Source organism: Quercus robur, chromosome 10, assembly GCF_932294415.1.
Source record: "Quercus robur chromosome 10, dhQueRobu3.1, whole genome shotgun sequence".
Lineage (NCBI taxonomy): Eukaryota > Viridiplantae > Streptophyta > Magnoliopsida > Fagales > Fagaceae > Quercus > Quercus robur.
Genome location: NC_065543.1, coordinates 47,460,658 through 47,474,318, shown reverse-complemented (window position 1 = coordinate 47,474,318; position 13,661 = coordinate 47,460,658). Strand labels below are relative to the sequence as shown.

Below are 13,661 nucleotides of genomic sequence, written 5' to 3'. Positions count from 1 at the left end.
CTAATCAATAATACTAATAATACGGAGTCTTTTGGCTAAATATTGCAAAAAACGGAGTTTATTGTTGTTATAGGCACTGTTCAAAGTTATTTAGCAATATGAGGAGAGAGACTGAATTTTGGCAACACCGTTGCCCAAATTATAAGAAATAGTATGAGAGAGAAGAAAGTTGAGTGATGTGATTGGGAGGGAGGAAAAAAAATGAATTTTGGTAATAATATTACCGAAATTCATTCCACTGCCCAACCTCTGCCCGTGAAGTGCCCTAGTGGGAGTGCCCGAATGATTACCAATTGTGGCAACCAAGTTGCCAAAATTGTAGGGAATTGAGGAGAGAGAAAATATGAATTGTGGCGACCAAGTTGCCGAAAATGGGAGGAAAAAAAATGGTTGCCGAAATCTGGGGAGGAATAAAAAAAAAATGTTATGTCCACAATATTTTTACAACATTTTTACAATATTTTCATAACAAATCACAGGTGATTATTATTAGTTCAAATTTGAATTTAACACTGAGATTACTTTTTTAATTCAAATAATAACAACTAGTAACAACCTGCCATTTAGGATTTGTTGTAAAAATATTGTAAAAATGATGTGCACATATCATTTCTTAAAAAAAAAAAAGAAAAAAAAGTGGCAATGGCATTGCCAAAATAGAGGGGAAAAAAATTGTTGCAATTGGTTTGTGGTAATGATATTGCCGAAATAGAGGGAAAAAAAGCTTGTGAGAATGAATTTGTGGCAATGGCTTTGCCGAAATAGGAGGGGAAAAAAATTTGTTGCAATTGGTTTATGGCAATGGCATTGCTGAAATGGAAGGGGAAAAAAAAAGTGGCAATTGATTTGTGGCAATGGCATTGCCGAAATAGGAGGAAAAGAAAATTGTTGCAATTGGTTTGTGGCAATAGCATTGCCGAAATAGAAGGGGAAAAAAAAAAAAAAGGTGGCAATTGATTTGTGGCAATGGCATTACTGAAATACGAGAAAAAAAAATTGTCGCAATTGGTTTATGGCAATGGCATTACCAAAATAGAGGAAAGAGAGAGAGTTGTCTAAATAAAAAATTTTAAAAAAAAGTATGCATATTGTTATTCTTCAATATTTTTTTGACCGAAGCAATTTGGTTTGTGTGTATGACATGTTATTTCATTTCGTATTGTAAAAGTACCCTATGAAACAAATAATGATAGATTCAAGTACAATGAGTACATTGATTCTTATTCTAAAAAAAGTACATAGATTCTTATAATACGAAATGGAAGAAAAAAAATTAATAATGTGCATGCTGTGAACAAAAAATATATATATATATATATACATAGATTCTTACAGAAGAAAAAAAATGATTGATGTGGACGCTGTAAACAAAAAAACAAAGAAAGTATATAGATTCTTACAATAGGAAAGAAAAAAATGATTGATGTGCTCACTGTAAATAAAAAAAATAAAAAATAAAGAAAGTATATAGATTCTTACAATACGGAAGAAAAAAATGATAGATGTGCACACTGTAAACAATGAAAGTACATAGATTCTTACAATACGGAAGAAAAAAAATGATTGATGTGCACGCTATAAACAAAACAAAGTAGAAAAAGTACATAGATTCTTATGTGCACGCTGTAAACAAAAAAAAAAAAAAAAAGTACATAGATTCTTACAATACAGAAGAAAAAAATGATTGATGTGCACATTGTAAAAAAAAAAAAAACGAAACAAAAAAAGGTACATAGATTCTAACAATACGGAAAAAAAAAATGATTGATGTGCACACTGTAAACCAAAAAAAAAATTTGAGATTTTTGCAGAGATTCTTTGCAGTGAATATATGTTTATAGTTAAGTAATTTATTTGTATTAAAGTGTCTCATCTGTGTTGTGTTATATTTGGTCAATTGCGTATCTAATTATACAGTTTAAAATCTAAGAATTTAACTGATATGAAACTTGTATCCTATTTAAACAGCACTAATGTTATTAAAATTTCCATGATTCTTATTTTCTACTCTTTTTCCCCTATAAATTCCATCAACATTCTTCTCCACTCTTATTCCCCTCATAATTCTACCAATCATTTTCAATTCATGCATGCCATAGATTCTACAAACAACTATAAGTAACAACACTTGCAAATATCTATCCGTTCTTTATCTCTGACAAGGTGCGTTATATCTCTTAAGTAGTTACTTTTCTTTTTATAATATTCATGTTGATATGTTTTAAGGGCATAGCTAAGCATGAAAATCTTGTTTTTGTATTATGTGTTTTACAACATGAACTGATTTATATGATATGTTTTAAATTATTTGTCCATGAATTCTTGCCTAAAATTTCATATAGCAAAAATATATTTCAAAATTGACATATATTTCCTTAAAGAAATTCCATCAACATTCTTCTCCACTCTTATTTCCCTTATAATTCTACCAACCATTTTCAATTCATGTGTGCCATACATTCTACAAACAACTATAAGTAACAACACTTGCAAATATCTATTTGTTCTTTATCTCTTACAAGGTGAGTTACATCTCTTAAGTAGTTACTTTTCTTTTTATAATATTCATGTTGATATGTTTTAGGGGCATAGCTAAGCATGAAAATCTTGTTTTTGTTAAATTATTTGTTCATGCAAATCTTGTTTTTGTATTATGTGTTTTGCAACATGAACTGATTTGTATGATATGTTTTGAATTATTTGTCCATGAATTCTTGCCTAAAATTTCATATAGCAAAAATATTTTTCAAAATTGACATATATTTCCTTAAAGAAATACTTAGTTTGTTAGCCTATAATATACACGTATGCTATAAGAAAACCAAAAAAAAAAAAGGTTAGTACATGCTCATAAACCCTAATATCTAAGTTTTAGGTATAATAATAATAAAGAAAATTGTACGATATTAGATATTTGTTTGATAATTATTGTATGGATGCATGAGAATATTATATAATCTGTCTTGTTTTAGAAGAAGCAAAATGAAGAGTTACATAAAATAATTAACTACCTCCACCCTTCACCTCCCCCTTGCGCACGTATCTAGTCCAATATCTAAGACAATTCGTGTTAGCCCATTAATCACCACAATTAAAAAGAATAAAATAGTCTCTCTTCTTTTCAATGTGGGATTAAACATTTTCACTAACTCCTCATCTTCTATATTCACTTCCACATCTTTACATTTATGTTGTAACATTTATTCATTTTAATTATTTAATATTAAAATGCTCCAACATAATGTTTTGCCTAGTTACTTAAGAAAAGGGAAACAAAAAATAATTTTAACTACTATGATGGACAGTAATAAATTATCAGTGAACCAATCATCTTTAATAGAATTCTCTTAGCTCTAACTATTTAAACATTGAACATTTTTAGTGGATTACCTTCTTGTATTGCATTGTAATGATTGTTTAGTGTTAATATATTAATACGATTATAATGTTTTAGTGTAGATGGCAGAAAAGTTGTTCATTTTTCTCATCCATTCTGGCGGAATAATTAAACATGGCGAAAATGGGGTTTATTACGAAGGGCCACCTCCTTCTATGATCCATTAAGCCGGGGTGTTACATTTGAAGATCTCTGTGATGGAGTAGCATCCACGCTTCATATAAACAAAAAAGATTCAAAACTAACTATTTGGTATAGAGTTCCTTTTCAATGTCATCCACATCCTGTAACTTACCAGCAAGTTTTGGTAGAAGATGATAATGGTGTCAATTCAATATTCGATATGTTAGACCGCCAATATGGATTTGTGGGTGCAGAGTTATACGTGGGTGTAGAGCCCATAAGAAGCCACCGAAATGTTTCTTCCATTCGATATGTCAACAAAGGACCGAATGCATCATTTAGTTATTCACATGGCGGGCACTTCCATGATCCATATGCCACTCATACTGGTCATTATTCTAAAGATGCGACTCATTCCCCAATCAACATTAGTGGTGTTGACCATCATGCTCCATATACCCATGTTGCAATTGAAGACCAACATGTTTCTTATTGGCCAATGAACACCAGTGATGCTGACTATGATAATCCAACTGAGCATGTCACACAAGAGACTACTTGTTTTGAGTTTGAAACTTAGTATGACCAAACTGCCACTCTCAGAGAGCTACTAATGATCCCAATGATATACCGCATAGCTACTACTACTGAAAATGCGGTCCATACATTATCAGAAAGGATGTGGGCCATGGATAGTAATGACCAACTTGATGACGATGAGGTCCTTGATGATGTTGGAGATGAACAGGAGCCTCTCAATGAACCTAATCATGAAAGCAGTCCAGCAATGACATTCCATCAACCTTCATAATTAAGCTTTTCATAGAACACGTGAGATAATATGATTGATCCAACCCCACCATTCAAAAAGCCCACTTAGAGTATTTAGGACCCTACCCAAGAGTTTTATGTGGGCTTGCTTTTGTCGATAAGGATGAACTACAAGCGGCTATTAAACACTATCACATCAAAAGGAACCAAACATTTTGTGTAAGAGCGTTAGATCCAGCATGTTGGTTTGTAAGGTGCAAACATCATTCTTGGCGTCTTCGAGCATGCTTCCGGGCTACACATGGGTTATTTGAGGTTAGGAAATACAATGGTTCACACACATGTATCGAGTCCATGTTCACACAAGATCATGAGCAATTAGACACCCATGTTATTGAGAAAGAGTTGAGGGATGTTGTCAAAAATGATCCAACCATAAAGATTTTTTCACTTCAACAGACTCTTTACAATAAGTACCAATACCAACCTTCTTATTTTAAGGTGTGGGAGGTAAAAGAAAAAGCAATTGGTAAAGCGTTTGGTGATTGGGACAAATCTTACCAATTATTGCCAAAATGGTTGAAAGCTTTGACTGATTCAAACCCGGGCAGCGGGGTTGTTTGGAGAACAATATTTGCTACTATGCCAGGCTGTGCGATATTCGAGAGAGTGTTCTGGGCTTTTGGTCCATCAATTGAAGGTTTTCAACATTGTAGGCCAATGATTAATATAGATGGAACTTTCCTATATGGTAAGTACAAAGGTACATTATTGATTGCATCAACGTGGGATGGTGACAACAGACTTTTTCCACTTGCCTTTGCCACTGTGGAGAAGGAAACTGATGATAGCTGGTATTGGTTTTTGCGTTGTATTCAGATTAATGTCACTAATCGGGAAGGGTTATGTATCATATCTAATCGTCACCCTGGTATAATGGCAGCGATACAGACTATATGTCAATCGACATATTGGTATCATCGTTTTTGCCTTCGCCATGTGGCTATCAATTTCAATCAACAAATTGGGAATAAAAACTTAAATGCTATGGTAATATGGGCAAGCATGGAGAATTAGTTACGAAAGTATCAAATAACTAGGGATAGAATTACTCAATTAAGTGCAGATGGTGAGAAGTATTTAATGGAAATACCGGTGGAAAAGTGGAAGTTAGCACACAAGGGTGGACATCGTTATGGGGCAATGACCACAAACTTGTCTGAAAGCTTCAACGGAATTCTAAAGAGTGCTAGAAATATGTCCATAATTGCGTTAGTTGAACTTACATTCTACCATTGTGTAGCCTACTTTGCCAATCGGTATACTAAGGCATGCGCAAAGGTTACTGCCGGTGAACTCATTACGGCCTTTGCAAAGAATAAATTCAATAAATGGGAAAAAAAAGGCACCAAAGCATTCAGTTACTGTGTTTAGTCATGAAGATGGTCTATTTGAAGTCAGAACATCAATAAACCCTAACTCTGCATATAGGGGTAATCATCGTTATGAGGTAAATTTGAAGCAGAGCACTTGTAGTTGTAAAAAATGGCAGGTTTATAAGATTTCGTGCTCACATGTCATTGTCATGTGTAAATATCAAGGCATCTCTGCAATGCAATATATCGACTGTTGCTATCATTTGGAAGAACAAGTTGCTTGTTATGCACCTAGATTTTGCATGGTTCTAGACAGTGTACATTGGAATAAGCCTAATTTCCCGGTAATAGATGTAATAATTGATAATAACAAAGTAAAATTGATTATAAAAAGATCAAAATAATACAATTTATTACAATTTCTGTGGTCATATACTAATAATAACAATAAATAATATTAAATAATTTCAAAATTAACAAAACACATACATAAATTTAATTAGAGAGTTGAGATGCTTACCATAATTGTGATACCAACTGAAAGAGTGAGAATTATAGAGTGATACTTGCAAAAACACACACACACACACACACACACACACACACACACACACACACACACACACACACACAATTAGATAACCATAAAAAATAATTCATTAATCTAAAATTTGAATGACAACAACAATAATCATAATCACAGGCATACAAATAATATTAACTACAACAATACATAATATTTTACAATGTATTAGCTTCTAATATTTACAAAGCATATGTTTATACAATAATAATAAATCTGTTAATTTCTAGAGCTATAAATTAATAAGTAAAGCAAAAAAAAACTTACATTAACAAAAAATTTACAATACTTAGTTGTGTACACTGAAGCAAGGCAAAAGAGTAACTGAACAATCGGAGGATGTAACTTTGTGAGGAGATGCAATTCTTCAGCATGCGAGGAGAAATAAAAAGACAAGGGTACTTGCCTTTTATTACAAAGAGGAGAAATAAAAAGACAAAAAAGAATCTCTGAGATAGATTTAGGCGTGATATGAATAGTGGTTTTATTGGGAATGATCAATGAATATATTCCAAGTAGAAAATAAGAATCAGACGAGGAGTTAAGGTGATTGGTTGATTGACTCTTCACTTACAATACAAAAGGAAGGAACATGACATACACACAAAACAGGTCAAAAAAACTACTGAAGAATAAGAATCTGTGTACTATATATTTTTTTTATTCAGACAGCTCTCTCTCTCTCTCTTCTCCAATTTCCTATTTCGGCAATGCCATTACCAAAAATCAATTATTTTTTTTTCTTTTTCCTCCTATTTTGGCAAAGCCATTGTCACAAACCAATTGCAACAATTTTTTTTTCTCCCCTCCTATTTCAACAATGCCATTGCCACAAATTCATTCCCACAAATTTTTTTCCTCTCTATTTCAGCAATACCATTGCCACAAACCAATTGCAACAAAATTTTTTTTCCCTCCTATTTCGGCAATGCCATTGCCAAAATTCATTCCCACAATTTTTTTTCCCTCTATTTCGGCAATGCCATTGCCACAAATCCGTTCCACAATTTCTTTTTCCCCTCTATTTCGGCAATGCCATTGCCATAAATTAATTGCCACTTTTTTTTTTTTTTTTTTGGAGAAATGATATGTGCACACCATTTTTACAATATTTTTAAAACAAATCCTAAATAGCAAATTGTTACTAGTTGTTAAAAAGTAATATCATTGTTAAATTCAAATTTGAACTAATAACAACTAATCACCTGTGACTTGTTGTGAAAATATTGTAAAAATATTGTGAACGTAGCATTTTTTTTTATTTTAATTGCTTCCCAGATTTCGGCAACCACTTTTTTTTTTCCCTCCCATTTTCGGCAACTTGGTTGCCACAATTCATATTTTCTCTCTCCTCAATTCCCTACAATTTCGGCAACTTGATTGCCACAATTGGTAAATCATTTGGGCACTCCCGCTAGGGTACTTCACGGGCAGAGCTTGGGCAGTGGGATGAATTTCAGTAATATCATTATTGAAATTCATTTTTTCTCCCTTCCAATCACATCACTCAGCTTTCTTCTCTCTCATACTTTTTCTTATAATTTCGGCAAGTCTTTATCCTCATTTTGCTAAATAACTTTGAATAATGTCTATAACAACAACAAACTTTGTTTTTTTGTAATATTTAGTCAAAAGACTCAATAATATGAGTTACTTTTTTAGTATTTTAAATAAAGATTGAAGAATAAAATCACACTACCTTCAAAGTACAAAGTTTCAACCCTTCTCATTAGTCCCACTGAAACTCTTCACTCCCACCACAGCCGCTCTCCATCTACCCCCATCCCAATCCAAAAAAAAATGCAGCTCCTCCTCTTGCTACTCCTCCACCTCCACCTCCAAATCCACACAACTCACTCAGCCCACATCCCAGAATACAAAGCACTTCTCTCGGCAAAGTCCCTCATAGACGACCCACAATCGGCCCTTTCATCATGGAACGCCACCACCAACCACTGCACGTGGAGGGGCGTCACGTGCAGCGACACCACTCACCGTCACGTGACATCTCTTGACCTCTCCGGTCTCAACCTCTCCGGCACTCTCTCCCCTGACCTCGCCCACCTCCGCTTCGTTTCGAACCTCACCGTCGCCTCTAACCGACTCTCCGGCCCCATTCCTCCGCAGCTCTCTTCTCTCTCGGCTCTCCGCTACCTCAACCTCTCCAACAACATTTTCAACGGCACTTTCCCAACCCAACTCGCTTCCCTCAAGAACCTCCAAGTCCTCGATCTCTACAACAACTACATGACCGGTGAGTTGCCTCTGACTGTCGTTGAAATGCCTAACCTCCGCCACTTGCATCTCGGCGGAAACTATTTCACCGGTCAGATCCCGACCCAGTACGGAAAATGGCAGTTTCTTGAGTATTTGGCCGTTTCCGGCAACGAACTAAACGGAACTATACCTGCCGAGATCGGAAACTTGACGACCCTGCGTGAGCTTTACCTTGGATACAATGCCTACGAGGGAGACATTCCCGCCGAGATCGGAAACCTGTCGGAGCTTGTTCGTATCGACGCCGCAAACTGTGGGTTAACCGGAAAGATACCACCGGAGATTGGGAAGCTACAGAAGCTCCACACTCTGTTTTTGCAAGTGAATGCGCTTTCGGGGTCTTTGACGGTGGAGCTTGGGAATTTGGCGAGCTTGAAATTAATGGACTTGTCGATCAACATGCTCACGGGTGAAATTCCATCCTCGTTTGCTCAGCTGAAGAAGATGACGCTGTTGAACTTGTTTCGCAACAAGCTTCATGGAGCTATTCCGGACTGTATCGGAGACCTGCCGGCGCTCGAGGTTTTACAGTTGCGGGAGAACAACTTTACTGGTAGCTGTAGAGAGGGAAAATTCCCGACCTATCACAAGCTGACACATCACGTTATCAAGTCCACAAAATACAGCCAATTACAGAACACCATGTATTGCTGCTAGGTTTTGCTATCACTATTCAGAAGCCAACAGAAATTTGCCAAGTGTCATGCAAGAGCCAATCACGCATCAGCGCACGTGTAAGCGATGACTCAAGCAGCCTCGCACGTGTAAGCAATGACTCAGGCGACCTCGCACGTGTAAGCGATGACTCAAGCAATCTCGCACGTGTAAGCGATGACTTAAGCAGACCAATCAAGCTGTGACATGTGTCACCAATCAAGCTCCGCCACGTGTCGCTCACCCACCCCAAAACTCCTATAAATAGAAGCCTTCCTGAGACATTTGAGAGGACCAGGGATTCAGAAGTGAAAAAGCTCTGCGAAGATCAAGCCTCAAAGCCTTCAAGAACTTCAAGAACTTCAGCCCCAAAATCGAAGAACATTCGAAGCGGAATCATCCAAACTATCTGCCTAGATCTCAAAGTTCACTGGAATCAAGCTCAAAAGCCTCCAGAAACCTCAAACAACCACAAATCAGTGAAGCTCCACGGATTCAAGCCCCTAAAGCCCCGGAGAACTTCCACAACAAACCTTCGAAGACGAAGAACACACGAAGAACACGAAGAACGTGAAGAACAAAGGATTTCCAACAAGCTCATAGCCAGAAATTCATTGTAATTCTGTTCCAAAGATCTTCGATCCATTCTTCAGCCAAATTGAAGTACATTGGGTGTTCAAATCAAAATCACATTACTACAAATCCAATCAACAAGTCTTTTAAGGAGATCGAATCAGAGGATCACTCTTTTGTAATTCCAGAGAATTGTACCACACAATCATCAATACAAATTCGCATTTGTGAAACTATTTTACTTGTTTGATTTATTTCGAACCGAGAAATTTAGTCGCTTACAAATTCTGGCACGCCCAGTGGGACCTCTCTGCCTCTCATCTCATTCTCCTTCAAAGAAAGAAATCAACATCACCATCTTGCTATCTACTTCAATGGCTTCTAGCAAGAACATTCAAGCTTCAACAATAGCTACTTCAATTAGACTTGCGGCTACTACCAACAACTACATTGGTACAATCAATTGTAGCCAACCTAAAGCAAACAATCAACTTCAATCTCAATCAACCAAGGTTCAAACAATCATCTCCTTAGACCCTCTTACAAGAAACAAGTTCATCAACAAGGACATCTCCACCTTGGAACACCTCAAGTATGGGGGCAAATCCCCTTCTTCCTTCACAAGAAGTTGGTCGCATGATTTCTCTCCCATCGAAGGGAACCCAAAAAATGAGATTTCACCGACTCACATCAATTCACTTTCTTCTCCATCATCTTGGGAAGTTGTGTCAGTCATGATGACTAACACCTCTACCATGGAAGAAAAGATGGCCGAAATGGAACAAAAAGTTGTCCTTCTCACAAAAGCACTTGAAGATAAGGACCTCCAAATTGCAACTTTGATGAACAAGCTCGAAGTGCAAAATCTTGGTGAATCAAGCCATGGTCATAAATTCACATCTACGAAAGATGACGAAGGGAGAGAAATTGAAAACACTCCCCGACGAGAACAATCTACTTCGGTTGCTTCGTTGTCAGTCCAACAATTACAAGACATGATAACAAATACCATCCGAGCACAATATGGAGGTTCTTCTACAAGTTCTCTCACATATTCAAAACCTTACACAAAGCGCATCGACAACATGAGAATGCCAAATGGGTATCAACCTCCCAAGTTCTTGCAATTTGATGGCAAAGGAAATCCTAAGCAACACATTGCTCACTTTGTAGAAACTTGCGAGAACGCAGGGACTCAAGGAGGCCTCTTTGTAAAGCAATTTGTTCGTTCACTCAAGGGAAATGCCTTTGATTGGTATACAGACTTAGAACCTGAGTCAATTGACAGTTGGGAACAACTAGAAAGAGAGTTTCTCAACCGATTCTACAGCACACGGCGTACGGTAGGCATGATGGAGCTTACCAATACTAAACAGTGGCAGGATGAGCCCGTCGTTGATTATATCAATCGGTGGCGTTCTTTGAGTCTAGATTGCAAAGATAGACTTACTGAAATATCTGCTATAGAGATGTGCATTCAAGGCATGCATTGGGGACTTCTTTACATCCTTCAAGGGATAAAGCCCCGAACATTTGAAGAGTTAGCAACTCGTGCCCATGACATGGAGTTGAGCATTGCTAGCCGCGGAAGTACAAACCCTCCCATACCTGAGGAAAACAGAAGGGAAGTAAGGAGGAATGATAGGAATGCAAAAGTCAGCCTCAAAGACCCAATGGTTGTTAGCACTGCCGAAATCAAGGTTCCAAGAAGAGGAGCAAAGGCAAATGAAGAACAACTTGAAGGGTGGCAAAAGAATGAAGTGCGTCGCCTGACCTTTAAAGAACGTGAGCAAAAAGTATATCCGTTCCCCGATGAAGATGTGCCAAACATCTTAGAACAACTATTGCAATTGAAGCTAATTGAATTGCCAGAATGCAGGCGACCAAAAGACATGGGGAAAGTTGATGACCCTAACTACTGCAAATATCATCGCATCATTGGCCACCCAATACAAAAATGCTTCGTCTTCAAAGAACAAATCATGAAGCTTGCCAAAGAAAACAAGATTGATCTAAACTTCAATGAAGTTGTTGGGTCAAACCATGTGACCGTTGCTTGTGATATACTTCCAACTCTTAGGCAGGGGGCAAAAACCATTGGAGCTCACAAGTTGATCGACAATGACGATGGCATAAGGATCGGCCCCATCAATGGGAAGTTCCTTAAATACTTCTACACTTGAAAATCGAGGAGTGCTCCTCGGTAAGAGCTTAAACTACCCACCATAACGCTGCAAGGGTACATGATGTCTTCCCATTACCTTTGAAAGCGTACAAATAAAGAAAAATTAATCCCCCTTTATGACACCATTTGCGAGTGTGGCGTAGTGGTTGGATGCCTATGTCGCCCTTGAGGCCAAGGTCTCGGGTTCGATTAGTGGTAATACCCGCTATGCGCAATTGGTACCCATGAAATACCGTGGGGCGTAGGGCGAGGATTACACACGTGAGCCCTCCATTTTTGCCAAAGAAAACAAGATTGATCTAGACTTCAATGAAGTTGTCAGGTCAAACCATGTAACCATTGCTTATGGTGTACTTCCAACTCTCAAGCAGGGGGCAAACACTAACCAAGCTCACAAGTTGATCAACAATGACGATGCAAAGATCGGCCCCATCAATGGGAAGTTCCTCAAATGCTTCTATGCTTGAAAGTGTACCAATAAGGAGAAATTAATCTCACTCCATGTCAACAATTGCGAGTGTGGCGTAGCGGTCGGACGCCCGTGTCACCCTTGAGGCCATCTCGGGTTCGATCAGTGGTGATACCCACTATTACACACTGCGCCCCCCCTTTTTGCAAAAAAAAAAAAAAAAAAAAAAAAAAAAAAAAAAAAAAAAAAAAAAAACACAAAAATCTTTTGAACTACGTGATGACTTGATCCCTCTCAAGGGTACGTAGGCAACTTAGTATCCTTTGCTAAGTTCAGTCTCAAAAAAAAAAAAAAAAAAAAAAAAAAAAAAATGATGAAGGAACAGAAAATAAAGTCTTCTTTATTGATTAACGAAAGAAATATAGTACAAGAGGAAAGCATGTTGACATATATAAAGGAAATTAAAACAAAAGAAATTACGACATCCATTTCAAATCTTTCAAGCTAGAACGATTATCTTCCAGAAGGGCTCGTATCTTCTCTAAAGCCTCCATATCCTGGTCTTCAAGAGCGGGGGTAGATTTGACTTCTTCAAGTTGTTCTTCTAAGTCTTGCACAACATCGTCTTGTTCAACTTGATGAGTTTCAATTTGAGACAATAATTGTTCTAACTGGACAAGCTCAGTTTTCAAGTCAACCATCCTCAATCTAACAGCATCAAGTTCAGTCTTCAAAGACGCTTTCTTCTGCGATGCTTCAGAAAAAAGGGATTCAACTTCAGCCTGGCGTTGAGACAAGATGACAGAACTTGGTCGTTGGTTTAGAAATTCCTTCATCTTCAAATAGTCTACAATACCCTCGCAATATTTGTCAACATTCTCGCGCAAGTGTTGAGGGTCCACTCCAAGACTTTTAACCCCACTATAAATCTCTTGTACTTCAGCTTGTGGGAGGATGGTGTCTACGGAAAGATTTGAAAGCCTGTTTAGAAGAACATCTCCTAGCATAGAAGCCCCTTTCCTACGCACAAAAGAAATATGTGCCTTGGCTTGAAACACAGAGACTTCCGGAGGTTTAACTGGTTGTAGGCATGGCAGAGGCGCCCTTTCTGTCTCAATCGGAAATTGGGACGACGTACCAACATCAGCAAATTCACACCTCTCAAGATCCGAACTCTTTGCAGATGGCTTTGAAATAGAAGACTCGCTATTTGAAAGAAGCTGTGCATGATTAATAGAAATCTCCACATCAACACCCTCCATTGGACTCTTCGATTGTTTCCAATTATAGCCCAGGTCGTTACCCACCTCCTC

The 13,661-nt window shown here is 37.4% G+C and overlaps 3 protein-coding genes across 3 annotated transcripts; all 3 read left to right on the top strand.

Moving 5' to 3' along the window:
- The first annotated feature begins 4,645 nt into the window (after positions 1 to 4,645).
- Positions 4,646 to 5,368, top strand: LOC126704257 (uncharacterized). Its single transcript, XM_050403271.1, has one exon. The coding sequence runs from the start codon at positions 4,646 to 4,648 to the stop codon at positions 5,366 to 5,368; it is 723 nt and encodes a 240-aa protein (XP_050259228.1).
- A 2,623-nt stretch (positions 5,369 to 7,991) lies between these two features.
- LOC126704256 (leucine-rich repeat receptor-like serine/threonine-protein kinase BAM1) lies at positions 7,992 to 9,082 on the top strand (the record flags this gene model as incomplete). Its single annotated transcript, XM_050403270.1, has 1 exon — positions 7,992 to 9,082. A coding segment is annotated over exon 1 (1,032 nt), but the record flags the coding sequence as incomplete, so codon positions are not given.
- A 194-nt stretch (positions 9,083 to 9,276) lies between these two features.
- On the top strand, positions 9,277 to 12,611 carry LOC126701576 (uncharacterized). Its single transcript, XM_050399776.1, has 2 exons — positions 9,277 to 11,789; positions 12,262 to 12,611. Exons 1-2 carry the CDS (start codon positions 10,129 to 10,131, stop codon positions 12,404 to 12,406), a joined length of 1,806 nt encoding a protein of 601 aa, XP_050255733.1. The 5' UTR covers positions 9,277 to 10,128; the 3' UTR covers positions 12,407 to 12,611.
- The last annotated feature ends 1,050 nt before the right edge of the window (positions 12,612 to 13,661 follow it).